Raw genomic sequence first — 27,849 nt, forward strand, 5'->3', positions numbered from 1 at the left:
AATTCTGTCTTCTAAATTCTGTGCTCTAACCTTTCAATTATGTCATGTTTGAATAATTGTAACACTTTTACCAAATATTATTCTAGGCCAAAAGATTGAGTTGCTAACTCATGTAACATTCATGTACAATAGAAGTACCAAGTCTGCTCATCAGGGTTTGGATTATTAATTTTTTTTAAAAGTGTGACTGGCACCCCACCATTACTTTACAACAAATATCGTCCAGTTATAATTAAGTTAATCAAAACAAAACATATTTCTTTTGACATTTTTTATTTAAAAAGTTTAAACACTTCACCTATAGATTGCAACATTTCTGAAGTCAGGTACATCACCTAACGATAAGGTGTAAAAACCAAAGGCTACAAAAGGTTTTTGATCCATCATATTCCAAAAATGTGTTTCCCCAATCTCATACTCCAGTTAAGTATCAATGGAAAATAAACTCCATATGCATGTAATGTTGTGACCCTTATTCAGTCTACAGATTCAACTGAAAATTGTATTTTCAACAGATTTGAGAGCATTCCAACAGGCTCAACTCCAAATCTATCAGATGTAGTCAATGGGCCACATACTAGAAAAGGGCATGAGGGTCAAAAAGAGCTAACAGTTGGGGAAGATTTAGATTCCATTTCTAAGTTTCTGTTATTTGGTGTGTGTATGTATGTATGTGTCAGTGTGTCTGAAGACGGGTAGGCATCTACTCTGGCGCCTTGTTGCTCTCCTTGGTTGGCTGTCCAGTAGCGGTTTCCACAGTCTTGGAGGCCTAGGAGGGAGGAAGGAAGGCACCGATTAAGAATGGAGAGCGAACAGAATATATTGACTTAATTTGTTTTTCACCATTGTCATATCAAATACCTTCTTTTTCTTCTTCTTTTGTGTTTTGCGACTGGCTGAGCTCTGTAGTAGAGTCTGGGGGAGAAAGAGGGATTGTTTGCTGTCAATCAAGATATTTCTTCCAAGGAAGAGAGCCACAACAGAGCTGCTAAGTGTGGAAATAGACTGGTCAAAACCTCAGATGCCATCTCATACCCTTATTCAGTTACTTAAAGTTTAGGCTCCGAGCTGCAAGCCCCTGTTCATTAATATAGTTATTCATGGAATATGAGCAGTGAAGAGCCTTTCAGGTTGCCTGGGGCCGTGGGCTGGGAGCCCTACTTACCCTCAGCTCTGCGTCCTGCACCTCGTGCTCTGACTTGTAGAGTTCTGTCTCAAAGGGTCCGCTGGTGATTTTATGGGGGCCGTTGGCCATCAGCAGCACTGTGAACTTAAACTGGGCAACAAACTCTCCTGAGAAGCAAAGGGAGAGATAATGAGACAGGTAGTTAGAAAAAGAGAAAGAAACAGCGCACAGAGGATAGGAAAAGACAGATGCAGAGAGACTCACCCTCCTTCTCATTGAGCACACTGAAAGGCTGTAGCAGCTCGTGTTTGGCACACTCCACCACGCCCAGGCGGGCTTTGGCCTCATCCTCAAACGCCCTGAAGAGAGGAGAGGAACAAGACACACCTGTTAGCTGAGGAGGTCTCCAATTTACATTCAAAGTACCTGACTCACAGCATCAGAGAGATGGTTGATGAAAAGAAAAGTCCACGTCTTTAATGATAAGATTATCGTGTTGATATGCAGTTGGTTATATGAAGTCTCTCTGACACTTCTAATGTGAGGACAGCTTCCATTTGGTATCCTACCTGAGTGTGAAGGGCATGGCGTCGAAGCGTCGCTCCACCTCGCTGAAGAACATGCGGGAGGTCTTCATCTTCAGCCCGTACTGCTTACTGGGGTCCCTCTTGTAAATGGTGGTCCTCTGGCCTCCATCCCTGGCCTGGGCAGGGGACAGGAGCATAGAAACATCAGTATTGGACAGTCGAATTTAGCCAGATAAGAAATTAAAAGGAAAAAAAAGAATAGTATGGGGCTTCTTAGGATAGTTCAGACTCAGAGTAATATTGCCCTTTTCCATCCATGTTACCGCATGGGGGCATTGGGATTTACCCCCGTCTCTCTCTCTCACCTTCCCTTCACCAGTGCTGATCAGCACATCAACAGCGTAGACCTCGTGCACCTCAAACTCTACCTTCTCGTGGTCCTTCCTGCAGATGGGCATCAACAGTAGCCAATCAGAGCAACTCACATCTTTAATTTATCATTCAGTCTTAGTGACTAGGGCTGTGACGGTCATGGAATTTTGGATCAGCCAAATGACCATGGTCACTGTTCTAATATAAAAAATATTATTATTATTATTATTATTATTATTATTATTATTATTATTTATATATATATATATATATATATTCTCCTCTTCTCTGCTCATGACTGCATGTGCTCCTAGGCGTTGCCTTGGACTCAAATGAGAAACTGTGTTTACTGTTTAGCCAAGCTGACTGACAGCTAGCAGAGGGGATAGCTAGCTAGCTGGAGTTAGCTAGCCTAACTTGCTGACATTTCTCTGTCAAGTCACAGAGTGTGCCCTGTTTTTGGTATTCCATTGGGTGCATGTATTTCATGATTGCTTCAATACTGTACCTTGCTGAAACAAGGAGCAACAATGTTTCATCACGGTGTAAAGAGTCCATGTTAATACGGAAACTGACTCAACTGCCCTTATTGTCTTTTTGAATGCCCGGCCATTCCGTCTTCAGTTTCACAACACAAAATTCACTAGCTAGTTTTGTCTCCACTCGTCTCTTCTTATATCGGCTGTTAGATGTGAACCAGACCTACTTTTATACTGAACAAAAATATAAACAACATGCTGTCTGCCCTCGTGGTATTGTACTTCATCAAAGCACTATTTTCTACATGTGTTCTAGTGCTTGGACGTTAATGTACCTTTGCTGGTCTGTGGGGTTCTGAATGATGGTCTTCTCTCCATCGATGACGTGTTGCTTCAGCTGATGAGATAACATACCTTAAACAGAAAGATACAAAACCATTGCAACAGATTTCATATAATGGATATACACAAAATAGTCCAAATTGGTGAAGTGAAATGAAAACAATCACTTGTTTCAAAAAATTCTAAAAAATAAATAACGGAAAAGTGGTGCATGCATATGTATTCACCCCCGTTGCTATGAAGCCCCTAAATAAGATCTGGTGCAACCAATTACCTTCAGAAGTCACATAATTACTTAAATAAAGTCCACCTGTGTGCAATCTAAGTGTCACATGATCTGTCACATGATCTCAGTATATATAGACACCTATTCTGAAAGGCCCCAGAGTCTGCAACACCACTAAGCAAGGGACACCACCTAGCAAACAGCACCATGAAGACCAAGGAGCTCTCCAAACAGGTTAGGGACAAAGTTGTGGAGAAGTACAGATCAGAGTTGGGTAATAAAAATTAAAATAAAGAAACTTTGAACATCCCATTAAATCCATTATTTAAAAAATGGAAAGAATATGGCACCACAACAAACCTGCCAAGAGAGGGCCGCCCACCAAAACTCATGGACCAGGCAAGGAGGGCATTAATCAGAGAGCCAACAAAGAGACCAAAGATAACCCTGAAGGAGCTGTAAAGCTCCACAGCTGAGATTGGAGTATCTGTCCATAGGACCACTTTAAGCTGTACACTCCACAGAGCTGGGCTTTATGGAAGAGTGGCCAGAAAAAAGCCATTGCTTAAAGAATCAAATAAGCAAACACGTTTGGTGTTCGCCAAAAGGCATGTGGGAGACTCCCCAAACATATGGAAGAAGGTCAGATGAGACTAAAATTGAGCTTTTTGGCCATCAAGGAAAATGCTACGTCTGGCGCAAACCCAACACCTCTCATCACCCGAGAACACCATCCCCACAGTGAAGCATGGTGGTGGCAGCATCATGCTGTGGGGATGTTTTTCCATCGGCAGGGCCTGGAAAACTGGTCAGAATTGAAGGAATGATGGATGGCGCTAAATACAGGGAAATTCTTGAGGGAAACCCGTTTCAGACTTCCAGAGATTTGAGACTGGGACGGAGGTTCACCTTACAGCAGGACAATGACCCTAAGCATACTGCTAAAGCAACACTCAAGTGGTTTAACATTTAAATGTATTGGAATGGCCTAGTCAAAGCCCAGACCTCAATCCAATTGAGAATCTGTGGTATGACTAAAGATTGCTGTACACCAGCGGAACCCATCCAACTTGAAGGAGCTGGAGCAGTTTTGCCTTGAAGAATGGGCAAAATTCCCAGTGGCTAGATGTGCCAAGCTTATAGAGACATACCCCAAGAGACTTGCAGCTGTACAAAGTATTTTATTTTATTTATTTAACCTTTATTTAACTAGGCAAGTCAGTTAAGAACAAATTCTTATTTACAATGACGGCCTACACTGGCCAAACCCGGACGACGCTGGGCCAATTGTGCGCCGCCCTATGGGACTCCCAATCACGGCTGGATTGTGATACAGCCTGGAATCGAACCAGGGGGTCTGTAGTGACGCCTCAAGCACTGAGATGCAGTGCCTTTAACCGCTGCGCCACTCGGGAGTATTGGGGGGTGAATAGTTATGCACGCTCAAGTTCAGTTTTTTGTCTTATTTGTTTCACAAAAAAAATTATTTTGCATCTTCAAAGTGGTAGGCATGTTGTGTAAATCAAATGATACAAACCCCCCAAAAATCCATTTTAATTCCAGGTTGTAAGACAACAAAATAGGAAAAATGCCAAGGGGGGTGAATACTTTCGCAAGCCACTGTAGGTGGCTCGTTTCAGCTAGTTTTATCTTGTTCTTGATACCATGTCTTGTTTTGAGGTGTTTTGACTGATTTCATGTCAATGCTAATATGGCTAAAATTCACCAGCTTGCTAACCAACAACTGTAACAATGTAGTTGAGAGACAAGTGCTCATTGCGCAAATGCATTTATGTTTTCAATAAACATTTGGAGACTAACTATAGTTTACATGTTGTCAACAATCTAAGCCAACCCAGTCTGTTTTGCCCCATAGTTGCGCACGCGTCGGTTTTGTTGCTAAACAACCAACCCGTCCATATGAAAAGGGTCCGCTAAAACTGTTGATTCACTATCTTAGACCCATGAATCAGAGTCAACTCTAAGGGCAAAACTCACTTTCTGCACTCACCCTCGATGGCTGTGCATTTGAATGACTGAGCGATCTTGTTCCAAGCCTCTGTCACCTTTGAGTTCTGGTTGCCAGGCTTGACAAGGCGTAGGGCTGCCTCCGCACACAGGTGAGCTGCCTTTATCACATCAGCTTTCTTCCCCGTCACTGGAGCCTCCTACATGTACAAGGCAGAGGTAAGATCAGGGCTCTACGCTGACCTTTTCTTACAAGGAGCACATTTGCGCCTAAGTTGAAAAATGTAGATGCACACAAATAAATGTATGAGCAAAATTGAAAATATTTGAGATATTAAAGCTAAAATCCTTCATTTTTACACACTGGTGGTCACACAGCAAAAATATTCAGGCACATATGCCAGAGCCCTGAAGGAGAGTTAATGTGAGTGTTTTAAAGAGATTTTCTGGAAGTTTTGTTTAATTTCAGCCAGTAGTTTTGAAAGTAGCGCTCACAAGCCAAAATGGAAACTCCCAACAATTGTGCACAATGTCCTCATGTCATTGTTCTGTAACGTGTGCCCAAAGAGAGTAAAAAAATAACTCTGTGGTGTTCATGTGGTGTGCATGTTGGACTCACCCCAAAACTGGGGCTGTGATGATACCAGTATTGTGATATTTTTTTCCATGGCAAAAATTAAAACACGAAGCAGACCAAACTATTTGGTCCTTTAAAAACCTGCTGTATGTAAAATATTGTGTGCTATAGCTTGGAAAATAAATAAATGTGACTCTGGATGACAACTTAATGTTTGTTTCCAACATTAGGGCTGTTTTCCAAAAGAAGTTCAATCTGCTTTGTGTTTTGTTTCCTTGCCACGATACTAATGAGTATCGAGATACGGGTATCGTCCTGGGCCCTACCCGCAACATCATTGGACAATACTGGGCCTATCCTGATCCCGCCTCCCACTTTAACCTTGCAACCTCATCGGACATAATTTCACCTGCCTATCAACATTGTCCATCACGTTTGGTTGTTGCAGGTCAGTTCCCGACTTCCTGTAGTTGCATGCAAGGTCTCAAAGTAATGTGATAATGTAATTTTATACAATGGAAAGTTAAGCCCTCCTGTAGCTCAGTTGGTAGAGCATGGCGCTTGCAACGCCAGGGTTGTGGGTTCGTTTCCCACGGGGGGCCAGTATGAAAAATGTATGCACTCAATACCTATAAGTCGCTCTGGATAAGAGCGTCTGCTAAAATGACTCAAAAAAAAAAAAAAAACCAGCAGTTATATGTTTGCATCAACTCCTTACCTCCCGAGTGGCGCAGTGGTCTAAGGCACGGCATCACAGTGCTAGCTGTGCCACTAGAGATCCTGGTTCGAATCCAGGCTCTGTCGTAGCCGGCCGCGACCGGGAGACCCATGGGGCGGCGCACAATTGGCCCAGCGTCGTCCAGGGTAGGGGAGGGAATGGCCGGCAGGGATGTAGCTCAGTTGGTAGAGCATGGCGTTTGCAACGCCAGGGTTGTGGGTTCGCTTCCCACGGGGGGACAGTATGAAAATTTAAAAAATAATGTCTGCACTCACTAACTGTAAGTCGCTCTGGATATGAGCGTCTGCTAAATGACTAAAATGTAAATGTTAAAAGTTGTGTATTTATTATAAATAGCATTTGCCTATGTGATGAATGATGATCGCTGGCAATCAACTGCTGTGTTGGATTATTACCCCATATCATTGAATAATACCTTTGTGAACATTTATAAGGACAAAAGGTGGACACATGGAATTATTTGAATTGGATGGATGGTTGACAACAGAAAGGTAGGCCAATAATTTATTGTATAAAAAGTGGGTGAACGTTTACTTCAGCATGCACTTCTCGAGCGCATCAACATGTGCGTTGTGTCGTGATTGGCGAACAGGACATATGGATGGACGCGCACCTGGTTAAAACCTTATAGCCTATTTTGCAATATATTCCAAAATTCACCAGCGACACCATTTAGAAACTAAAGGTTGTCAGCACAGTGTTTCTGATCGGGTGAACAATTATCTTCTAATGTATTTGTGTGGCTACACTGGCATATTTAGCACACAACATTCTCTGGTTTGCAGAGAAATGCTTTGAAAGAGAAATTAAACTACTACCTAGGTCTAATAGATCTCACTTCTAATTCAGGATGCTTTCAAACTTCTGATGCATGGCAGTTATCATGCATTCGATTAATTCAATGTATTTTCGCTGTTATCAAAATCACTAATGGTAAGCGCATGCAGCCACTCATCCCACTTGCTTCAGAGCGCACGTTCACTACATGACAGGAATGAGCAAGCAAATCTCATGCACTAAATTATGGCAGGTTAGAATGTAAGGATTCTGTGCCATTTTCCGCTGGGAGAGAACCGTAGATCGTTTATTATGTATGTATGAGCCATACATTTACATGTCTAGTCCAAAACGGCAGGTTTAAAAAATAATGAGGTCATTTTCAATCCTCCAGAATATCTCTTTAAGCCTATTGCAATGAGGGCTTAAGAATTCCAAGTCATTAGGTCATAATGGTACATACCTTGGTAGCTCCCACAACAAAGCTATGAGCCACATTCGAGATGAAGCCGTCAACATGGACTCCAAGATCACTGCAGAAATAAAGGGGGCAGAGATGGAGAGGATAAGAGAAAAGGAGAGATGGAAATGTATAAGTCATGAAGGAAATAGAAGTTCATGAGACATTCAGAAATCGTTATGCCAACCATGTAGTGGTGTAGCGATGTTATATGATGTACTGTTTTATCTTATGTTTTATGTGTAATGTAAGTGTCTTGATGTATTTGGACCCCAGGAAGAGTAGCTGCTGCCTTGGCAGCAGCTAATGGGGATCCCTAATAAAATACAAATACAAAACCAGTTGCTGATATCTATGTCATTGTGTAAAAGGACATATAGAGGAGATGATTAAATACATTTAGGCAAGGGCAAAATGGCAGTCATGTTGTGCTTCCAAAGATCAAATGGGAAAAAGTTTACTGACAAAAAAAACAAGGTCAGACACAAATTAAACAATCTAATTTGTTTGATTATATTACGGTAAGTGTCAAGTGAGGATATGCTCCGAAGGTAAGTTTGTTATTGGCTTGTTCACCTACAACTATACTGCAGGGGGGCTCATAATGTATTCCAAAGACAGCACCACTAGCAATTTCATTGTCATGGTGGAAGGACATACCCACGCTTTTGTTATAGTAATGAAAAATATGACTTTTCAACAGATTCTGAGAATGGCACAGCCCTACAGTAATACAGCACAAGTTGGCATAACCATCTACACTGGACAAAAACATAAACGCAACAATTTCAAAGATTTGACTGAGTTACAGTTCATATAACGAAATCAGTCAATTGAAATAAATAAATTAGGCCCTAATCTATGGATTTCACATGACAGGAAATACAGATATACATTTGTTGGTCACAGATTTCTTTTTTTTAAAAGGTAGGGGCGTGGATCAGAAAACCAGTCAGTATCTGGTGTGAACACCATTTGCCACATGCAGCGCGACACATCTACTTCGCATAGAGTTGATCAGGCTGCTGATTGTGGCCTGTAGAATGTTGTCCCACTCCTCTTCAATGGCTGTGCGAAGTTGCTGAATATTGGCAGGAACTGGAACACGCTGTCGTACACATCAATCCAGAGCATCCCAAACGTGCTCAATAGGTGACATGTCAGGAGACATTATCTCCTGAGTGGCGCAGTGGTCTAAGGCATTGCATCGCAGTGCTAACTGTGCCACTAGAGATCCTGGTTTGAATCCAGGCTCTGTCGCAGCCGGCCTCGACCGGGAGACTCATGGGCGGCGCACAATTGGCCCAGCGTCGTCCAGGGTAGGGGAGGGAATGGCCGGCAGGGATGTAGCTCAGTTGATAGAGCATGGCGTTTGCAACGCCAGGGTTGTGGGTTCGATCCCACGGGGGGCCAGTATAAAAAAAATATGTATTCACTAACTATAAGTCGCTCTGGATAAGAGCGTCTGCTAAATGACTAAAATGTAAATGTAAATGTATGGTGAGTAGGCAGCCCATGGAAGAACTGGGACATTTTCAGCTTCCAGGAATTGTGTATAGATCCTTGAGACATGGGGCTGTGCATTATTATGCTGAAACATTAGGTGATTGCGTCGGATGAATGGTAGAGAAATTAACATTACATTCTCTGGCAACAGCTCTGGTGGACATTCCTGCAGTCAGCATTCCCTCAAAACTTGAGACATCTGTGAAGTTGTGTGACAAAACTGCACATTTTGAGGGGATGGCTGCCGTTTTATGGACTCTTAACCAACACATTGTTTGTAACTTATTTTGTACATAATGTTCCTGCTACCGTCTCTTATGGCGGCAGGTAGCCTAGTGGTTAAGAGCGTTGTGCCAGTAACCGAAAGGTTGCTGGTTCTAATCCCCGAGCCGACTAGGTGAAAAATCTGTCGATGTGCCCTTCAGCAAGGCACTTAACCCTAATTGCTCCTGTAAGTCGCTCTGGATAAGAGCGTCTGCTAAATGACCAATTATTATTATTATTATTATGACCGAAAAGAGCTTCTGGACATCAGAACAGCGATTACTTACCTTGAACTGGACAAATAATCTTTCTTTAATGATTCGGACGAGAGGGATTTGCTCCAGACACCCGAAAGGGCCCTCATCCCCGTCAATCGCAGGAGAAAGAGACAGATATATCGCGGAAGGAGATGGGGTGTTAAATGTGCAACCAGAGAAAAAAATAAAAAATACTCTAGACCACCTTTACTCCACACACAGAGACGCGTACAAAGCTCTCCCTCGCCCTCCATTTGGCAAATCTGACCATAATTCTATCCTCCCGATTCCTGTTTACAAGCAAAAACTAAAGCAGGAAGCACCAGTGACTCGGTCAATACAAAAGTGGTCAGATGAAGCAGATGCTAAGCTACAGGACTGTTTTGCTAGCACAGACTAGAATATGTTCTGGGATTCTTCTGATGGCTTTGAGGAGTACACCACATCAGTCACTGGCTTCATCAATACAGTGAGGGAAAAAAGTATTTGATCCCCTGCTGATTTTGTACGTTTGCCCAATGACAAAGAAATGATCAGTCTATAATTTTAATGGTAGGTTTATTTGAACAGTGAGAGACAGAATAACAACAAAGACATCCAGGAAAACGCATGTCAAAAATGTTATAAATTGATTTGCATTTTAATGAGGGAAATAAGTATTTGACACCCTCTCAATCAGAAAGATTTCTGGCTCCCAGGTGTCTTTTATACAGGTAACGAGCTGAGATTAGGAGCACACTCTTAAAGGGAGTGCTCCTAATCTCAGCTTGTTACCTGTATAAAAGACACCTGTCCACAGAAGCAATCAATCAATCAGATTCCAAACTCTCCACCATGGCCAAGACCAAAGAGCTCTCCAAGGATGTCAGGGACAAGATTGTAGACCTACTGGAATGGGCTACAAGACCATCGCCAAGCAGCTTGGTGAGAAGGTGCCAACAGTTGGTGCGATTATTCGCAAATGGAAGAAACACAAAATAACTGTCAATCTCCCTCGGCCTGTGGCTCCATGCAAGATCTCACCTCGGGGAGTTGCAATGATCATGAGAACGGTGAGGAATCAGCCCAGAACTACACGGGAGGATCTTGTCAATGATCTCAAGGCAGCTGGGACCATAGTCACCAAGAAAACAATTGGTAACACACTACGCCGTGAAGGACTGAAATCCTGCAGTGCCTGCAAGGTCCCCCTGCTCAAGAAAGCACATATACAGGGCCGTCTGAAGTTTGCCAATGAACATCTGAATGATTCGGAGGAGAACTGGGTGAAAGTGTTGTGGTCAGATGAGACCAAAATGGAGGTCTTTGGCATCAACTCAACTCGCCGTGTTTGGAGGAGGAGGAATGCTGCCTATGACCCCAAGAACACCATCCCCACCATCAAACATGGAGGTGGAAACATTATGCTTTGGGGGTGTTTTTCTGCTAAGGGGACAGGACAACTTCACCGCATCAAAGGGACGATGGACGGGGCCATGTACCGTCAAATCTTGGGTGAGAACCTCCTTCCCTCAGCCAGGGCATTGAAAATGGGTCGTGGATGGTTATTCCAGCATGACAATGACCCAAAACACACGGCCAAGGCAACAAAGGAGTGGCTCAAGAAGAAGCACATTAAGGTCCTGGAGTGGCCTAGCCAGTCTCCAGACCTTAATCCCATAGAAAATCTGTGGAGGGAGCTGAAGGTTCGAGTTGCCAAACGTCAGCCTCGAAACCTTAATGACTTGGAGAAGATCTGCAAATAGGAGTGGAACAAAATCCCACCTGAGATGTGTGCAAACCTGGTGGCCAACTACAAGAAACGTCTGACCTCTGTGATTGCCAACAAGGGTTTTGCCACCAAGTACTAAGTCATGTTTTGCAGAGGGGTCAAATACTTATTTCCCTCATTAAAATGCAAATGAATTTATAACATTTTTTACATGCGCTTTTCTGGATTTTGTTGTTGTTATTCTGTCCCTCACTGTTCAAAGAAACCTACCATTAAAATTATAGACTGATCATGTCTTTGTCAGTGGGCAAACATACAAAATCAGCAGGGGATCAAATACTTTTTTCCCTCACTGTAAGTGCATCGATGACGTCGTCCCCACAGTGACCGTACGTACATACCCCAACCAGAAGCCATGGATTACAGGCAACATCTGCACTGAGCTAAAGGGTAGAGCTGACGCTTTCAAGGAGCAGGACTTTAACCCGGAAGCTTATAAGAAATCCCGCTATGCCCTCCGACGAACCATCAAACAAGCAAAGCGCCAATAAAGGACTAAAATCGATTGTACTACACCGGCGCCGATGCTGTTCGGATGTGGCAGAGCTTGCAAACTATTACAGACTACAAAGGGCAGCACAGCCACGAGCTGCCCAGTGACACAAGCCTACCAGACGAGCTAAATTACTTCTACGCTCGCTTCGAGGCAAGGAACACTGAAACATGGATGAGAGCATCAGCTGTTCTGGATGACTGTGTGATCATGCTCTCCGTAGCCGATGTGAGTAAGACCTTTAAACAGGTCAACATTCAGACGGATTACCAGGACGTGTACTCCGAGCATGCGCTGACCAACTGGCAAGTGTCTTCACTGACATTTTCAACCTCTCCCTGTCTGAGTCTGTAATACCAACATGTTTCAAGCAGACCACCATAGTCCCTGTGCCCAAGAATACTAAGGTAACCTGCCTAAATGACTACCGACCCGTAGCACTCACGTCTGTAGCCATGAAGTGCTTTGAAAGGCTGGTCATGGCTCACATCAACACCATTATCCCAGAAACCCTAGACCCACTCCAATTTGCATACCACCCCAACAGATCCACAGATGATGCTATCTCTATCGTGCTCCACACTGCCCTTTCACACCTGGACAAAATAAACACCTATGTGAGAATGCTATTCATTGACTACAGCTCAGCGTTCAACACCATAGTGCCAAGGTTCTACAGCTGCACCATCGAGAGCATCCTGACTGGTTGCATCACTGCCTGGTATGGCAACTGCTCGGCCTCCCACCGCAAGGCACTACAGAGGGTAGTGCGTACGGCCCTGTACATCACTGGGGCCAAGCTTCCTGCCATCCAGGACCTCTATACCAGGCGGTGTCAGAGGAAGGCCCTAAAAATTGTCAAAGACTCCAGCCACCCTAGTCATAGACTGTTCTCTTTGCTACCGCACGGAAAGCGGTACCGGAGCGCCAAGTCTAGGTCCAAGAGGCTTCTAAACAGCTTCTACCCCAAAGCCATAAGACTCCTGAACATCTAATCAAATGGCTACCCAGACTATTTATATTGGCCCCCTCTCCCCTCTTTCACGCTGCTGCTACTCTGTTTATTATCTATGCATAGTCACTTTAATAACTCTACCTACATGTACATATTACCTCGACTAACTGGTGCCCCCGAACATTGACTCTGTGCCGGTACCCCCGTTGAGGTAATATGTACATGTAGGTAGAGTTATTTTACTATTGTTATTTTACTGCTGCCCTTTCATTATTTGCTACTTTTATTTCTTATTTTTTTAGGGTATTCTTTCTTAAAACTGCATTGTTGGTTAAGGGCTTGTAAGTAAGCATTCCACTGTAAGGTCTACACCTGTTGTATTCGGCGCATGTGACAAATACAATTCGATTTGATTCGATTTTAGAGTGGCCTTTTATTGTCCCCAGCACAATGTGCACCTGTGTAATGATCATGCTGTTTAATCAGCTTCTTGATATGCCACACCTGTCAGGTGGATGGATTCTCTTGGCAAAGATAAATGCTCACTAACAGGGATGTAAACAAATTTGTGCACAAAATTTGAGCGAATTAAGCTTTTTGTGTGTATGGAAAAGTTCTGGGATATTTTATTTCAGCTCATGAAACATGGGACCAACACTTTACATGTTGCATACGATTTTTGTTCAGTATAGTTGACTCTTTAACACTCACAATGTTCCAGTCAGTGACATCCTTAAATATACAGAAGACAGAAAACAGGCAAGGGAGGGTCAACAGAGAGATGAAAACCAAAGTGGCAGTCCAACAACTAAGATGAAAATGCTTGTTCAACTACGCAATGGCAATAGTGACAATTAGACACCAATACCAGATGAACAAGGCTCGTTATCCAATCCTTACTTATCGTTTGCCATATAGACATACAGGCACACATAGACATACAGGGAGACGAGACCTAACAAAGACGACAAGTCAACAGCCAAGGAGACTCCATCAGACGCATGAGAACACAGAAAACAAGATGACAGACGAGAGAGGGGAAAGACAACACATACTTGGGAGACTGAAGACACATAGAGTGAAGGGGTAACATTACTGTAGATTGAGGTTCATACATTTTGACCAGGTCCCCATCTTTAAGTGTGTAGTCAGGGTCACTCTTCAGGGGAGAGAAGTGGCAAACACAGTTATTGACTGAGACGCTGGTGGGGAAGGCAATTCCTGTAAAAGGGAAGAGAGAACCACCAAATCTTCAATTCAAAATCATCTGCAGTGTTTATGAGAGACTGATGTCAAATAACGCCCCTATTTTTAACCCATATCACTCCTCATAGTTCTGTCATCTCACTGGCATATTCAATAAGTAATCCCATGTTCAGGCCCATTGTGAATGTGTGGCATGTGTTTCTGATCTGGAGACAGTATGACAGTAAACAGTTATGGGAGACAGGACAAACAGTCTTATCTGTCTCTTATAACTACATAGTAGGGGTGTGAACGTTTAAACGACATTGGGATAGCAAAAGTTTAGAAGAAAAAAAATCCCTAACCAATTTTCTTATTTTTTTTACAAAATTAAAATCACAGTGCAGTTATAAAAAAACGACTGCTAACAGGTCCCAATCATTATCATTAAGGGGAAAATAGAAATTAAACAAATACCTAATGCAACAATGCTGTAACGTTAGTAGGAGGAGATATGCATCTTTCAAATGATTTGCCACGGATATAAAGCGCTCCAAGTCATCGTCGTTAATAGTTATCAAAATAGCAGAGCGAGACAGGGAAGCGACAGCAGCAAAGTCCTGTATGGCAATACTTTGAGAAGTTAAATGAGAAGGCGGTGAAATAAATGCAAACGTAGTAAGGTGGAATTGAGCTACAGTGGCAGTACAGGTGCAATGCTTAGCCATCATCTGAAAGGGAGACACCGTGACCCAACCCGTTGCTGGCAGCTGTGCGATAACGGACGGAGTGAGAAAATCACAGCACTGATTACAGAAATGATTGCAATTGATATGCAGCCATTGTCAATGGTAGAGAATGTCAGCTTCACTGCCCTGATGGAATATCTAGAACCAGTCTACAAGATGCTATGTACAAACAACGTAATGACCTGGATGGAGAAATTGTACAATGATTGCTCTGCGAGAACAAAGCGTGAGCTCTCAAACACCATACGTGGCATTAACAGCGGATTGTTGGACGTCTATGAACACGCCGTCATACATCACTGCAACGAGCCTACACATTAATGAGAAGTGGGACATGTACTGACAACTGAGCACATGGAGGATAGCCTTTCCCCCCCTTCCACCCCACCCTGGCCCCTTACCTTTTTTCAAGTCTTTCTCCTTCCTGAAGACCTTGCCAGTCTCTGCCATGATGTGGGCATCTCCCTTGTCACACAGACTGAGCACAGACACCCCTGACTTGGCCGCCTCAATCACCACACGCAGGGCCTCTAGACAGAGAGAGAGGGCAGGGGAATAGGAGGTGGAGAGGTATGAGACATTTGAGAGGTGAAAAAGATTAGAGTGTAGATGTGAGACCAAATATGTCATCATTACATTCAATCGGAACATGTGCGTTCTCTTTAAATAAGACACTATCCATTATGGTTGTATTACAGTGGGGGAAAAAAGTATTTAGTCAGCCACCAATTGTGCAAGTTCTCCCACTTAAAAAGATGAGAGAGGCCTGTAATTTTCATCATAGGTACACGTCAACTATGACAGAAATTGAGAAAACAAAATCCAGAAAATCACATTGTAGGATTTTTAATGAACTTATTTGCAAATTATGGTGGAAAATAAGTATTTGGTCACCTACAAACAAGCAAGATTTCTGGCTCTCACAGACCTGTAACTTCTTCTTTAAGAGGCTCCTCTGTCCTCCACTCGTTACCTGTATTAATGGCACCTGTTTGAACTTGTTATCAGTATAAAAGACACCTGTCCACAACCTCAAACAGTCACACTCCAATCTCCACTATGGCCAAGACCAAAGAGCTGTCAAAGGACACCAGAAACAAAATTGTAGACCTGCACCAGGCTGGGAAGACTGAATCTGCAATAGGTAAGCAGCTTGGTTTGAAGAAATCAACTGTGGGAGCAATTATTAGGAAATGGAAGACATACAAGGCCACTGATAATCTCCCTCGATCTGGGGCTCCACGCAAGATCTCACCCCGTGGGGTCAAAATGATCACAAGAACGGTGAGCAAAAATCCCAGAACCACACGGGGGGACCTAGTGAATGACCTGCAGAGAGCTGGGACCAAAGTAACAAAGCCTACCATCAGTAACACACTACGCCGCCAGGGACTCAAATCCTGCAGTGCCAGACGTGTCCCCCTGCTTAAGCCAGTACATGTCCAGGCCCGTCTGAAGTTTGCTAGAGTGCATTTGGATGATCCAGAAGAGGATTGGGAGAATGTCATATGGTCAGATGAAACCAAAATAGAACTTTTTGGTAAAAACTAAACTCGTCGTGTTTGGAGGACAAAGAATGCTGAGTTGCATCCAAAGAACACCATACCTACTGTGAAGCATGGGGGTGGAAACATCATGCTTTGGGGCTGTTTTTCTGCAAAGGGACCAGGACGACTGATCCGTGTAAAGGAAAGAATGAATGGGGCCATGTATCGTGAGATTTTGAGTGAAAACCTCCTTCCATCAGCAAGGGCATTGAAGATGAAACGTGGCTTTCAGCATGACAATGACAATGATCCCAAACACACCGCCCGGGCAACGAAGGAGTGGCTTCGTAAGAAGCATTTCAAGGTCCTGGAGTGGCCTAGCCAGTCTCCAGATCTCAACCCCATAGAAAATCTTTGGAGGGAGTTGAAAGTCCGTGTTGCCCAGCGACAGCCCCAAAACATCACTGCTCTAGAGGAGATCTGCATGGAGGAATGGGCCAAAATACCAGCAACAGTGTGTGAAAACCTTGTGAAGACTTACAGAAAACATTTGACCTGTGTCATTGCCAACAAAGGGTATATAACAAAGTATTGAGAAACTTTTGTTATTGACCAAATACTTATTTTCCACCATAATTTGCAAATAAATTCATTAAAAATCCTACAATGTGATTTTCTGGATTTTCTTTCCTCATTTTGTCTGTCATCGTTGACGTGTACCTATGATGAAAATCACAGGCCTCTCTCATCTTTTTAAGTGGGAGAACTTGCACAATTGGTGGCTGACTAAATACTTTTTTCCCCCACTGTATGTCATGATGAATCAGCTGCCACTTAACTGGGTTCAATGTCGAGGTATGAGTCATGACCCAGGGCCTGAGGTCAATTTGAAGCCTGTCCATAGAGCGGTGAGGAGGAGGAGTCTACCGTGTCTGGAAGCAACTTCACCATTCATTTACTGTATTCAGGGTTCACTCAAACATCGTTTTAAGCTTCTTTTTAAATTTTTTTTTTTTTTACTATTGACAGTTACAGCTGACTTCGAGATTGTATACCCATTCGCTCTCCTTAAATAAGTCATCTGATTTATTTGTTTCAGTCTCTGAATTGTTTAAATCAAACTTTATTCTGCCAGCTCATGATATCAGTGCATAAAAACTACAATCTCTACAGGTCTCCTGAATTAGCCTAGTGCGCATGGGCGTACATGCGCACTAAGCCTAAACTCGTTTTCCCATTTGAACTATGCTAGTTTCTGTCCTCATTGCCAAACTGAATAAACACTACACCCTCGATTTTAAAACGCCTTTGCTAGTTATGCAATCATGTAACTAAGACATTTGCTGGTAAGAAACTTCAAAAGTATTTGTTTTATTGAATAGTCATGACTGGTTCGAGTATAGTCCTGTGTAGCTCAGTTGGTAGAGCATGGCGCTTGCAACGCCAGGGTTGTGGGTTCGATTCCCACGGGGGGCCAGTATGAAAATGTATGCACTCTAACTGTAAGTCGCTCTAGATAAGATTGTCTGCTAAATGACGTGAATGTCCTAAGACGACGGTGGCGAAGGATATCATTGCTACTTAACGCGGATCCAAGTTCAGTTTTGAGATCCAGCGGCGTCATTGGCATAGGGTTTGTTTCTGACTGGTCTTGGAACTGTGACAACAGGCAGCCTCTCCCCGCTTTGCTCGATGGGATATGTAGTGATTTTTGCCAAAACAGCCAGCTATGTACACAGTCTTGTACCCTTAACCTTTTTTAAACTGATTATCGAATTTGTTGATTAAATCGGACTATTATTATAATGAGTAATCCAGGAATGTCACAAGTTAATTGACACGAGAAAATAGCAACTCTACAGGGCGCAATGACTACAATGAATGGCAAAATTACTTCAGGACACAAAAGGGTCTGCGGAGCTCCTCCTCCTCACCACCACTCTAGCTGGGTCATGGCTAGAAGGGATCCAGCTTATGTCAAATGAACGTCAAAAGTATACTTTTTTGGCATTTTAGCTAACCTAATTCTCCTAACATGCTACGTAATTTTTTGTAATGTCAGTTGCGGTGGCTCAACAAATCACAGCACAGACTGAAGGGTAAACTTCCTGCTTTTACTTCCTGCTAAGGTTACACTCAAAATGGTTGCCAGTCCACCCATTATGCCATCATTGACTTGAATGACGAACCCTGTCTACTCATTCTATTTCTGTGTGTCATAAAGCTACTAAGGTCATGCCAACAAGCAATGTAAGCATTTTGGGACCACTTGATTTTGGTAGGAAATTAGCTATATTTATTTATAATACCTGTGAATAAGTTGTCAGTGAGGCAGCTAGCTAGCCAGATCATGTGTGGTTGGAATAATATTTCCCTGTCAAGTTTGCAAGCCTTTTCCAGTAAAATTGTCTCAGTTGACTACAGCCAGGCAGAACAAACTTACACATATATAGCTAGACCTAAATGTCACTTCACTTGGAACTAGCTAGCTATGACTCTTTGCTAGTAAGGGGTTAATTCCATGAAAACAGAATTATGCTGAGGCTTATTTTTCACTTGCCAAACAAAAATCAATGATTGCAAAATTAAACAACCCATACAACTCTATGCACAAGGCCGAATTTTTACAATTTCCCCAGAATTGTACAAAAACACACTTTGAGAACAGTGCAGATGCAAAGTTTGGTAACAGAATGATGGCACAAACAGCATAAACCATCATTCTGTTACCAAACTTTGTATTTGCATTGTTCGTCAAGTAAATATTTTTATTAACATTTCTGTTAACATTTTTAAAAGTAGTCCTTGTGCATTGAGTTTTTGTTTGGTTCTTGTTTGACATAGCTAGCTACATTTCAAAGTGGAAAAGTCGGAGCCTGTTAACATAGAATTGCCCCAAGGCAACTTCCTAGCTACAATCTCTGTGTGGTTGACATGGAAACATAAAAAATGCCGTTAGCTACTGTAGCTCCCCAAACCGTGAACTAAGGTTATGACCATACAATAAATAACGTTAGCTAGCTAACTACATCTACCTAACAAATACAATAGTGGTTGCTACTGTCTGATGTGACTGTTGATAATTAATTTGTAGGTAACGTTTGCTAGCTAGCCTATGTTGACAGTCCTTGACAAAATAACCGTTAACCATAGCTAGTTAGCTTACTGAACAAAATAAAGTCAGCTTGCTTGCGCTAGACCAGAATACTAGGGCTAGGCCAATTTCCATTCCACCCATCACACGTTTCTAAACTGCGCCTACTATGTCAAAGCACATGGTTGTGTTGACTATGTTGTACGAAGTCGAAAGGCCGACAAGAGCAGGTCACCCCGATCGGACACTTACGGTTGGCGATGTCACCTCCCATTTTATACTTGGTGACAACCAAGTCCTCAGCGATAGTCTGTTCTTGTTCTTCGTTGTCAGACATCTTGGCAGCGACACTCTTCACAACAACACACTTCCTGATGGGTCAGGCACCAAGACCGACACCTGTGTGAAGCTAGCCACTATAAAGATTAGCCACAATAGTGGAATTTGCAGTTCGACTTCAAAATACAAGTCACCAATTGAAAGTGATTCAAACTGATACAAATAGTGGAATCATGTCATATTTGGAGTAGATAATGCTAAACAAGGTTGGAATGTTGTTATATAAATTCAAAACAATACACAAATTGCCGAACAATTAATCTAATTGCCACCCGTACTATTTACATTGACACCCCCCTTTGTTTTTACACTGCCGCTACTCGAAGTTTATTATCAATGCATAGTCACTTTACCCCTACCTACATGTACAAATTACCTCGACTAACCTGTACCCCCGCACATTGACTCGGCACTGTTACCCTCTGTATATAGCCTCGTTATTGTTATTTTATTGTGTTACTTTTTATTAAATTTTTTACTTTAGTTTATTTAGTAAATATTTTCTTAACTCTATTTCTTGGACTGCATTGTTGGTTAAGGGCTTGTAAGTAAGCATGTTGTATTCGGCGCATGTGACAAATAACATTTGATTTTATTTGTTCAGTGCATATATGTATGCCACCAATGCAATTCTAATACATCCACTGATTTGTGTCAAATTGATTAATTATTGTCTTTTGTTGAATTTATATAATTACATTCCGACCTTGTTTAGCGTTATCTAGTCCAAATATGGCAAGATTCCACTATTTGTATCCGTTTTAATCACTTTCAATGGGGTACTTTTATTTTGAAGGCACAACGCAAAGTCAATTGTGGCTAATCCTTATTGTGGCTAGCTTCACACAGGCACCGACACTACAAAGCCAGAGATACTTATGAGGAGATGGTAAACTCTGTTGATACGGCTCTGTGTCGCGCGGTGCATTCTGGGCGATTCTGGGACAAGGAGAGCTCTCCTTCAAGGAGTGAATGGGAGTCAATTGGACTCTAGCTCAAAAACCCAACATTAGCATGAATTTCGTCAACAAGAAGTACAACATTACAAATATTTTCCAAGATGTGAGAACTAACTTGCTATCTGTAATATTGTATAGCTTGGGAATCGTGGCATTGCGTACTTTCGAGAAAATAGGCACGTTTCTAGACTCATACCCTGATTTATATCGCTGAGTTGCGAATTGCTAACTTGTAGAAAATTATCCAGTTTCCCACTTGGGAAGTATCAGAATCAACCAGTATGAAGCTCTATGCAAATAACTTAAATTCATTTTAACGCGGAGGTTCCAAGTTTCCGATAGCATGTGAACACGGCATTAGAGCAGCATCTTTGATTTCCTTGCGCCTCTACCGAAGGTCGTACCGAATTTACACCGAGGTGCCATCCCACATCTGACACCAATGTGTAAATTCTGTCCTGGGTCGCATCCTTATCGGGATTCAATCTACAGTCCCTGAGACTGTCAGTCCAACACCTTAACCGTTAGGCACAGAGAATAACTTGACAAGGTCGCTAATTGTTGTACTAAAGTCACTATAAATGTGGTTCCGGGGATGTTGTTTCAGGTGTTGAGCTCTGGTAATCTGCTCAACCCAACTGGAATAACGACGACATGGAATGTGCCTATTCATTTCTCACTTACCCCAAAGAATGGGACTGTGTAAAAACTGAACAGCAAGACAGCACCATAGAAATGAATTAAACAGACTGATTGTGAATTATGTCTGGTCCCCATGATTAATGAAAAAAATCACATACATTCTTCAAATATTTTTATTATGTAGAAAATACTCAATAGTATCACTTAAAGGTTACATTAACATTTTCAAAACATGAAAATACAATAGAAAAATAACATTGTACGAAACAATTTTTTGTTCTTATAAGTAAAAACACATATACAAAGCTTATAATCGGGCCATTTCTATTAGTGCTTCACCCACTCACAGTGCCTTACACTTATAATACAGTATCATATTTCAAAGAAAAGAAAACATCCCAAAGCTTACACGTTATTATGGCTAAAAACATGATCAATGTAAACCTGTAACAGACACATTAAAGGCTGAACTTCCTGATTTGGCCTCTTTTTCGGCTTGGTCATTAAGAAATGCAGCGGCCATGACTGAAGCCAAACGAGAGTTGTCTTGTTGGGTGGTTTAATGTGGGTGTCTCTTGTGTGTGTGTTCGTATGTGGCAAGCATTTGTACATTCACTCTACCAAAACAGTACACAGTTACTGTAACTCACCCTTCTAGATATCTTGAAACCAGGTCTTGTGTCTTAAAGCTGCCTAAGATAGCTAGTGCTAGCCAACTTATTTTGCCAATTAGCTTCAGCAGGCTGGTGTGTGACCGTGGCAAAGTAGATTTTTCATGTTGCACAATATTTTCATGTTGCACATCTTTTAGTTGTCTCATTAAATGCTTTCAATATTTGTAAATGAATTTCTACAATTTATAGTTTGTTTGAGGTTTTTAAGTCATTTCAATTTGGAGCTATTGACATTCAAAAATATTGTCCCATGTACATTGTGTAATTTACTAATGGTCCCTATCTAGCCCCATAGAGATATCAAATGTCGAACCAAATTGACCATGGGCATTACAATCTCCAAATTGATGATTACTTGGGTGCTGCCAGCTGTGGGCAGGATTGAAATAAACCCAACTACAGGCAAACTATTACGGTACCCTTTATTCCGTGACATAAAATATTTTCCTATCATCTCGCAGATCTCTATTTTAGACGAGACTGACTTTATGATTTACACTTTGTAGTCAGTTTTGACACTAGAATAAATGTTTCTGACTCATATTGATGCCACATGAGCCATTTTTAAAACAAGAAGTTGCTTTTTAGTGGCAATCGCTCTTTAAAGATACAAAAATGGCACACAAAGATATATCTTCAATATTTTAGATTTTTGGATGGCTCTGGATTGGTTTCTCCCCTCTCCTGGTCCTTCATTGATTTCAATGGGCATGGAACAGCTACAGATGCAGCTATCCCCTTCAGTGTCGAGGAAGGAGGTCCACTTCCCTACGTGCTCACAGCGTTAGGCTTCAGGAACAACCTGCTCTGCCAGTAGTCTGGATTGTCAAATGAGCGATCTCCGCCACCAGGCTCCCCCACCCCTACCCCTGCACGCACTTTTACAAATGCCCCCATCCCTGTGCGCTGACCCCCCATGCCCCCCACTACACCCTCACCTTCTCCCTGCAAATTCTCGTACTCCACTGGGTCCCCAGCTCCAGGAGCGGCCAGGGAATCCATGTCCTCGTACTCATCCACCTCTCCCTCTCCTCCTCTCTGCATCCTCAGCCCCTCCCTGCCTCGCAGAGCCTGCCGCAGCTTGGGCTGCCTGTTAGTGTAATGATAGTCGTCCTCTTCTACGTATTCATCCTCCTCCTCCTCTTCCTCCACCTCTCTCTCGCCTCTCATCCGCTGTTTGGGCGTAGCTCCAGGATGAGGGACAACTCGTGGTGGGGGATAGTCTGGTCTTTCACTGGCCTCTGGTCCAACACTTCGAATGTCCATGTACTCATATTCAACGTCACCAGAACCCCTTTCCTCTATTTTGTCTGAATCAGAGTTGAGGGCAGGGGATTCATAGTCCTGGTGTTCTTCATTCTTGGTTTGGCCTCCCCTGTTCTCCCCAGCTGATGTCCTGTGCCCCGTGCACTCTGTGTACTCTGTATCCGGGGATGGCAGAGAAGAGCGTTGCCTCTTCTTCATCTTCAGCCACTGGCCATCTTTGGAATGGCCAGGCTGCTGCCTGGGGGAGAGAGACATCATGCACGCCTGTTTGTTCATGTACTCATATTCCTCACAGGCACTGTCATGGTCCTCTGAGGGTCCTGATGGGTATGAGGGAACCTTGGGCGTCCTCCCATGAGGAAGGGTGACCCGTGAGCTAGACAGTAGCGTATCTGTGGAGAACAGTGACAAGGGAAAGAGGAGTGAGTAAGGTGATCCAGAGATCTGAAATGATCTGAGTACTCTTGCAATTAACACTGACACTTTGAGTTATAACAATGATCATGCAACCATCCACTAACACGTCATACAAAAACATATGACTCTATTTATATGGCTTAAAGAAAATGTATCTATGGTATCACCTCTCTCTGGACTGTCACCCAGTCCGGGGAGCACGTATCCGTTCTGGTCCTCCTCCCCCTCTGTGTCAGGGGAGGGGGTCTCAGGTGGCCCCCCTGACATGCTGTCCCTCTGAGACATGTAGGCACTGTCCTCCCGATGCCGCTTCCTCTGTAGGCTGCCAGCCAATAAGAAGTCCTCGCTCATCTCCAGCTCCACCAACGTGCCCCTGCCCTCGGAGCTCTCTGACACAGTGCGGGCGGAGTTGAGGCGAGAGCGAGACGCTGGCAGCCACACCATCTATACAGAGGAACAGGGGGTATAATGCAATATGAGTGATCAACCCTATAGGAATGATATAGGGTAGAAGACTTTCAATAATAAATGTGTTAGCATGTAGACGTTTTCAGTAGGTTTTCATGTAACTTTGTCATCTCCAGTGACTGACCTGAGGGTTATCCAGTCCTGGGGTCATGGGCAGGTATCCAGCCTGACTGCTGTGTACACCCTGAGGGGAATACAGGAATGGGACAGGACAGGATGGGAGTTAGAAAAAAACAGGATAACCAAAAGGTTGTTTCGATCTGCCCATGTTATATATTTACCACGTGCCCTGACCAGGACTATAGGTCCGGAAAAACTCCTGGCCCCATACAGTATAAAGTGTATGCATAGGGAGAGATGCCTCATATGACCCCTCACCCTGTGGCTTTCCATTCGTGAGAGTCGAGAAATACTCCTGGCCTGTGACAGATAGAGAGGAGGTGTGGCCATGCCGTCCCCTAGCCTCTCCTCATCCTGGTCCTCCAGCCCCACCTCCATGTGATCCAGCTCTGTACCCCGGTGGTGAGACTCGTCTGAGGGAGAGTCCGACGGGCTGCAGTCCCCCTGGTGGACAGAGGAAGATAAAGAAATAAACTTCAATCATCATCATCATCATCATCACCACCATCACTAACAACATCATCATTATTATCCTCATGAGCTGACATTTGGTGTGGATGAACAAGCAACGGCACAGTCTTAGGACTGTAATGATTGGCATCTGGGAGTGGACTCCAAAAAACACATTCTTAGCAAACTTTGATTTATATGGCTATTGATTACTGATTTCTCCCAAGGGTGGCATTCTGTCTTACCTTGATCACAAGGTACCGAGGCGGGTCCCTGGCCATTCTGGTAAACTCATTGGCCAGTTCCTTGAAGGTGGGACGGACATTCTCGTCAATCATCCAGCCTGTAAATTATGATAATGCCATGTGAGTCCCATTGAAAATAGTGTCAGTTGTTTGTACATCCTTTATAAACGATACTTTCATAGCAAAACTAATTATTACAATGTAATACTGTACATGCAATGTACTCTAACAAATTTCACACAGATCTGATAGGTATTGTGGGTGAAGGAGAGAGGGTAGGAACTCACACTTGACCATGACCATGTAGACATCTATGGTGCAGATGTGTGGCTGGGAGAGACGCTCGCCCTTCTCCAGCAGGTCAGGCACTTCCTGTGGACGCATCGTTGAGTAGGGCTCCGCCCCATATGACATCATCTCCCACACTGTCACTCCTGCAAGACGGAGAAATATAATTGACATTGTAAAATCATGGTAAGTCAACATACACATATACACACAAGTACTTTCAACTTACCATTGATATAAAAGTCTATAAAAGCACATGAAACATACACACACACAGTGACTCACCATAGCTCCAGACATCACTTTGATGTGTGTATCTGCGGAACAAGATGCTCTCCAGAGCCATCCATTTGATGGGCGTCTGTGGTGAGAGAGACAAGACAGGGAACTATTACATTTTAGTTATTTAGCAGACGCTCTTATCCAGAGCGACTTACAGGAGCAATTAGGGTTAAGTGCCTTGCTCAAGGGCACATCGACAGATTTTTCACCTAGTCGGCTCGGGGATTAGAACCAGCGACCTTTCGGTTACTGGCACAACGCTCTTATCCACTAAGCTACCTGCCGCCCACCATGAGTTACACCCAGTTCAAAGCCTGTGGCCACTGGAAAAAACACCTATTAGTTAGTGTTCATGGCAACAATACAAAACACGTAGAGAAACAGGCCATGTATCCAGTCAACATCTCACCAAACAGAAAAGAAACAGGCCATGTATCTAGTCAACATCTCACATAACAGAAAATAAACAGGCCATGTATCTAGTCAACATCTCACCTAACAGAAAAGAAACAGGCCATGTATCTAGTCAACATCTCACCCTACAGAAAATAAACAGGCCATGTATCTAGTCAACATCTCACATAACAGAAAATAAACAGGCCATGTATCAAGTCAACATCTCACCTAACAGAAAAGAAACAGGCCATGTATCTAGTCAACATCTCACCTAACAGAAAATAAACAGGCCATGAATCTAGTCAATATCTCACCTAACAGAAAATAAACAGGCCATGTATCTAGTCAACATCTCACCTAACAGAAAATAAACAGGACATGTATCTAGTCAACATCTCACCTAACAGAAACAACAGCAGATGCTTCTAGACAATTTGGAGAAGAAGATAGAAGTAGGCTGAGACATTGTCCATGACAAGATTTTCCGGACCATGTGACCTAACCAAGAAGTCAACACACCTTGACCTCATTGTAGACGTACTTCTTGTCGTCAGGGTATAGCAGGTCTGCGATGCCGTAGTCAGAGATCTGGACCATGTAGTCACTTTTCAAAAGAACGTTCCTTGCTGCCAGGTTTCTGTGGACCATCCTGTGTTCCTCCAGATAGTACATACCCTGACAGGGGAGAGGACACACACCTCGGTCACATAAACAATCGCACACACACACACACACACACACACACACACACACACACACACACACACACACACACACACACACACACACACACACACACACACACACACACACACACACACACACACACACACACACACACACACACACACACACACACAGAGGGTATCTCACCTTGGCAATCTGCACACACCAGTTGAGAAGCCTCTGTGGGTCCAGGCTGTCCCTGTAGTGCCTGATGTGCTCCAGTAAGGACCCCTGAGTGCTGAGCTGGGTGACCAGCTGGAGACTGGCACCTGGACAGACGCCTAAGAGCCTGACGATGTACTGGTGGTCCAAGCTACCCATCACCAACATGTGCTGCAGGGGTTAATAGAAAAATCAGCATTAGTAAACAGAGTCAAGATAAGTGTTATCAGGTCAGTTATGATTTGAAGGGGCAGGTGTTCTTGAGAATGGGTGTGTGACAGTATATATTGTGTTTTCTTACGTCTGTGATCTCATGGAAGGTCTGCCGCCCCGTTCGATCATGAATAGTCTTTATGGCCACAGGGATCTTCACTGAATCTCCCTCAGGAATCCAAATGCCCTGAGAAAGGTGGAGGAAAAGACAAGGGGAGAGGGGTTACCTCACCATGAAACAAAGACCAGCAAGGTAAGTAGCACAATACACATAGGGCCTATGGTAAATGGTAGGAACATCAGAGAGGTGCAGGGTGGTGATGATAATAGGGGGTTTAAGAGGGCGACGGTTGATGATGTAAGCACCTTGTGGATGGAGCCAAACACCCCGGTGCCCAGCAGCTTGAGCTTACGGAGCTCTCTGACCTTCAGGATCCTGGTATGAACTTTGACCCCCTTCTCACCAGGGTCCAAGGGCTCTAAACTCTACGGACACACACAAATGCACACAGTTAATATCAGGACATATCAAGACAACAACACACACACACTCTTTTAAAAAAATCCTTATTTTCTCTCTCTCTCTCACACACACACAAATACACACACCCTCCCTCATCTCCCCTCCCCTCCCTCATCTCCCCTCTCCTCCCTCCTCACCTCTCCACTCTCCAGGTATCGCCTCATGGCTCTCTTGCGCCGGATGGCAAGACCCCTCCGGTACAGAACACTCATCACAAAGATGGAGAAGCCCACTATTACTGCTGCCAAAACTCCCAGAACGATGCCTGTAATGGATTGGCTGGAAAGAGACACAGGAAGAGGTATTAGCCAATCAGCCCCTGATA

At 43.4% G+C, this 27,849-nt stretch overlaps 2 protein-coding genes across 2 annotated transcripts in view; both read right to left on the reverse strand.

Annotated features, from left to right (window-relative positions):
• Positions 1-256: 256 nt before the first annotated feature.
• On the reverse strand, positions 257-19,770 carry LOC121575248 (proliferation-associated protein 2G4). The gene is made up of 12 exons (XM_041888217.2): positions 19,607-19,770; positions 15,175-15,303; positions 13,955-14,060; positions 7,597-7,666; positions 5,084-5,240; positions 2,840-2,918; positions 2,019-2,097; positions 1,696-1,829; positions 1,391-1,485; positions 1,166-1,293; positions 862-915; positions 257-769 (listed from the first exon to the last, which is right to left on the reverse strand). Exons 1-12 carry the CDS (start codon positions 19,689-19,691, stop codon positions 704-706), a joined length of 1,182 nt encoding a protein of 393 aa, XP_041744151.1. The 5' UTR covers positions 19,692-19,770; the 3' UTR covers positions 257-703.
• A 2,392-nt stretch (positions 19,771-22,162) lies between these two features.
• Positions 22,163-27,849, reverse strand: part of LOC121575249 (receptor tyrosine-protein kinase erbB-3-like) — a 31,454-nt gene continuing 25,767 nt past the window's right edge. The window contains exons 18-29 of the mRNA XM_045222866.1: positions 27,662-27,803; positions 27,368-27,487; positions 27,090-27,188; positions 26,774-26,959; positions 26,420-26,575; positions 25,508-25,583; positions 25,222-25,368; positions 24,935-25,032; positions 24,498-24,683; positions 24,244-24,303; positions 23,819-24,095; positions 22,163-23,626 (exon numbers count right to left, since the gene is read on the reverse strand). Coding sequence (XP_045078801.1) covers positions 22,737-23,626; positions 23,819-24,095; positions 24,244-24,303; positions 24,498-24,683; positions 24,935-25,032; positions 25,222-25,368; positions 25,508-25,583; positions 26,420-26,575; positions 26,774-26,959; positions 27,090-27,188; positions 27,368-27,487; positions 27,662-27,803 — 2,437 coding nt within the window. The 3' untranslated portion in view covers positions 22,163-22,736. The remainder of the gene's footprint in view (positions 23,627-23,818; positions 24,096-24,243; positions 24,304-24,497; positions 24,684-24,934; positions 25,033-25,221; positions 25,369-25,507; positions 25,584-26,419; positions 26,576-26,773; positions 26,960-27,089; positions 27,189-27,367; positions 27,488-27,661; positions 27,804-27,849) is intronic.

This window comes from Coregonus clupeaformis, chromosome 10 (assembly GCF_020615455.1).
Source record: "Coregonus clupeaformis isolate EN_2021a chromosome 10, ASM2061545v1, whole genome shotgun sequence".
Taxonomy (NCBI): Eukaryota; Metazoa; Chordata; class Actinopteri; order Salmoniformes; family Salmonidae; genus Coregonus; species Coregonus clupeaformis.